Source organism: Pundamilia nyererei, unplaced genomic scaffold (genome assembly GCF_000239375.1).
Source record: "Pundamilia nyererei isolate P.nyererei 1_Seehausen unplaced genomic scaffold, PunNye1.0 scaffold00067, whole genome shotgun sequence".
Lineage (NCBI taxonomy): Eukaryota > Metazoa > Chordata > Actinopteri > Cichliformes > Cichlidae > Pundamilia > Pundamilia nyererei.
In genome coordinates this window covers 2,926,111-2,930,081 of record NW_005187468.1, presented here as the reverse complement: position 1 = coordinate 2,930,081, position 3,971 = coordinate 2,926,111, and the positions used below count along the sequence as shown (strand labels likewise).

The 3,971-nt window shown below is 39.4% G+C and overlaps 1 protein-coding gene across 1 annotated transcript in view; it reads left to right on the top strand.

Moving 5' to 3' along the window:
- Positions 1–3,971, top strand: part of lipeb (lipase, hormone-sensitive b) — a 27,902-nt gene that overhangs the window by 17,829 nt on the left and 6,102 nt on the right. The window contains exon 9 of the mRNA XM_005736207.2: positions 607–834. Within this exon, the coding sequence (XP_005736264.1) occupies positions 607–834 (228 nt within the window). The remainder of the gene's footprint in view (positions 1–606; positions 835–3,971) is intronic.

Genomic DNA, 3,971 nt, shown 5'->3' with positions numbered 1-3,971 from the left:
GTTGAAGGGATAACACCCACCTATTTCAGCGTGAAGGTTTCTGTGGAGTGCTTCTCTAAATCCTCAGCTGCGTTCACCAATTGCCTGTACCTCCTGAGAGGATTCATTTATCACTTTGAAAGTGATCATGCTGTATGCTTCTTGCACTTTACTTGCTGTTCAGTGCTATCACACCAGTTGTGATGCTCAGTATTTCGACAGAAAAAAAGAAGCCATCTGGTCGGTTTGGGGTACGCTCGTCCGCTGAAGCACACTGTGTCAAATTAACAGAGATTGCAGTGCAATATGCTACTGCTGTAGTACAAGTCCTCAATATCATGGCTATGAAGTAGATAGGGAAACCCTAGTTACAAGAGCTGCCTATTACCACAATGGTGAACAGAAAAGAGAGTGTTGCTGTTACACTGCCTTTTTTTTTTTCTTCTTTCATTTCAGTAATGTCATAGTTTTTTTGTTTTTTTTTCCCTTTAGAAAAGATGTATAAAAAAAGAAGTTCTTGTCCCCTTCATGTTATCTCATTTTTCAAAGTTTTCCCTGTGAATTACTTTTCTTTCTATCCGTCCTTGTACCAGAAGTCTATAATTTTTTATTTATTTTTCCTTACAGGGTGGACTGGAGAGAAGGTGTGTCTGGCTGGTGACAGTGCAGGAGGCAATTTATGTGTGACGACATCGATGCGAGCTGCTGCTTTTGGTGTGCGAATGCCAGATGGCATCGTGGCAGCCTATCCAGCTACCCTGCTGACAGCCTACGCATCCCCTTCCCGTCTGCTAACACTCATGGATCCCCTGCTGCCACTCAGTGTGCTCTCTAGGTGTCTCAGTGCCTACGCAGGTAGGTTTGTGTGCGTGTGTGTATTTCTGATTTTTACCTGAAGTTGAGATTTAAGTTGAATCCTATTTTTCGTTTCTGTCGAGCACATCTGTCTATTCCTTGTTATACATTACATAAACATATTGGTCAACCACCAGGTGACAGCTTTACTCTACTGGATGTATGATAAATTTTTATTGAAATAAGTTGTCAGGTGGGTAACAAACATTAAAAGATAAAAGGTCAAGTTTTCAGCTCAACACACAAACAACTCACACAAAAAAACCTAGAGTTACATCACTATATTCAGGAGGCCAACAACGGCAGGGAGAAATGAGTTCTTAAATCTGCATCTTGGCAGATTAAATCTGCAGCTAGAAGGAAGAAACCTGCACTGTTGAGTAGTGATATCCGATACCAAGTAATATTCAGGGTGGTATCGACGATACTGATCCGATACCGATACTTTGTACAAAAACTTATTTTATTTATTGTATCTCAAATTATAGCATAATAATGATTATAGGACATCGGATTACTTGTTCTTATCGCTTAATGCAGGGTTCATCATATAGAAATAAAAAACTGAAGTTGTGGCTATTTGAACACCTTGCCTGCCTGCAGCACTAAAGGACTCCGTGAGAAACGTCTGTCTCGTCCCTGTCCTCCTCTTCAGTTCGTCTCAACATACGCTCGTCATATTCTGTGATATGATTTACTCTGAGGTGTTTGACAAGGTTAGTGATGTTGCCACAACCATACATGCCAACCCTCCCGATTTTTCCGGGAGAATCCGGAATTTCAGTGCCCCTCCCGAAAATCTCCCGGCGCCACCATTCTCCCGAATTTCTCTGAATTTTCCACCTGGACAACAAAATTGAAAAACCATATTGCAGAATTCATAGCGCGGCCCAGCCAATTCCAGTCTCCAACAATGACGACAGCTACTTAGTTTTTATATTACTCTTATTTCTCTTTCTGGGTCGCAAAAAAAACGTTTAACATATTTTCAGGTGAGAATGTAGCTGTGTAAACTTCAAATATCTGAGCCGACCGACACATCGTTTTCAAACCCCCGTGGTCTTGCGCTACTCGGGTTAAACATGATATATAAGTCACTTTGATAACTTAAAAATGCTATTGTTTTGCTTTTTCAGTGTTTTATTTGTTCGTGGGTAAATCGATTTGGCTGAGATTAAAGTTATTCGATTAGATTAAATTAAATGTAACTTTATTAATCCATCGGGTGGGTTCCTCTGGGGTTTTCACACAGCTGAATAAACGTCAAACAGAAAACGATTAAAGAGAAGCGTGAAACGGTCGAGAGTTTACGTCAGCGCCCGGTTATATTTTAGATAGCAAGGAGCAGACGGCCGAGTTTCACTCCACGGAGGGAGCTCGTGACGTGCTACCCGGTTTTCTTTAGACCGCGAAGGCCGGGTCCTCAGGTGGAAGCAGCCTCTGAATTTGGACACCCCCGCTGTTTCCAGGCCGGCCAATAATAATGGTGACATTTAACGTATTTTATCCGATAAATAAACACTGTAAAATGTATTTATCACCCCCCACCCCCCCACCCCACCAGCCCTTTTGAATATCTCTAATTCTGAGGTCTCAAGGTTTGCAAGTATGGCCACAACACCTCACTCTTGGAGCACATTTTTGCCACATGTATCGCAAACTACGTCTCAGCTGTTTGTGGAGATAAAATAAGTCCGCACATGACTCCAATTACACTCAGCCATTGTTGTGAGTGCGCACGCCAGCGGTTGCGAGACATTAATACAGCTGTATTTCGCACATAACTATGAAAGGCAGAAGAGGAAGTAGTTCCTTTGAATGTAGATAATCCGAATGTTATAGTTTCTGTCCACTGTGTTCCTGTTAATGATAAACGACAAATTTACCCTAAATTACTAAAATGTCGATATTTTAATGTGAGAATCGATTCTAGAACATAAATGATTGGTATCGGAGGAATCGATATTTCAGGATCGATCCGCACATCACTACTGTTGAGCTTTCTTTGTAGCTCTGACTTTTGGAGAGCTTGTTCATATATGTGCCTGGAACTTGCATAATCTTGTATTTAATAAAAAAAAATTAAAAAAAAAATTAATAAACTAGTTATGTTTTTAATTTTCTAAAGTTATTTAATCCAAACTAAGAAGTGGAAAGGGTTAAGAGAAAAGAATATAAAAACATTATCATAAAACTTCTAACTTTTTAAAGAAAGTTAGCAATAATGAACCTTTGAACAATCTATACTGGCCCCTTTTTTTTGGGGGGGGGGGGGGTGTTAAAATATTATTCTATTCAGTTATTGACCTAAGATACTTGTACTGCTGAACAGCTTTAACAGCCTGGCCATAGAAATCTGTAGAAAGAATGTAGCAAGACTTTGTCCTAAAGTCTATTATCATGTCCTTGTAGTTAATCCAGTCAATAAATTTCTCCACCACTGGTCTATGGTTGGCTTTTTCATCACTGAGCAGTGACAGAATGACAAAATTATCAGTGAACTTGATATGTCTGCCCGCTCTGACAACCATTTATATATTAAAGACGGATAAAAATGGTGAAAGGACACAACCCTAGAGGGAACAGGTAAAAGCTAAAAACGCATCAGGAAAAAAATGAATGACTTTGTCATTTTTCAGACCTCTCTGTTCAAAAGTTAAACTGTCACCATGCTAATCCAAAGCCAATGCTGTGGATGCTGTTTAGACTGTGAAGAGTACAGCTAAAACCTGAGGAGAAAAACACAAATTAACAGTACTAATGTGAAAAAGCAAGAATTGAGGGCAAACACTTTTTTTTTTTTTCTTTTTTTTTTTCCCTTCCAAAATTGAAGATGTTGACTAATTTCACATATTTTACCCTTAGGATTGTTTTCCTTGTTTTTGGATATCATTGTTGATTGCATGTAATAAAAATCCACTTTTTAAAAAGGACAAACAGCAACAATCCTTTCTGATATTATAAGTAGGTAATGAGTCATACACGTGTGTGTGTGTGTGTGTGTGTGTGTGTATATATGTATAGGGTGGGCCATATATATGGATACACCGTAATAACATGGGAATGGTTGGTGATATTAAAGTCCTGTTTGTGGCACATTAGTATATGTGAGGGGGCAAACTCCTCAAGATGGGTGG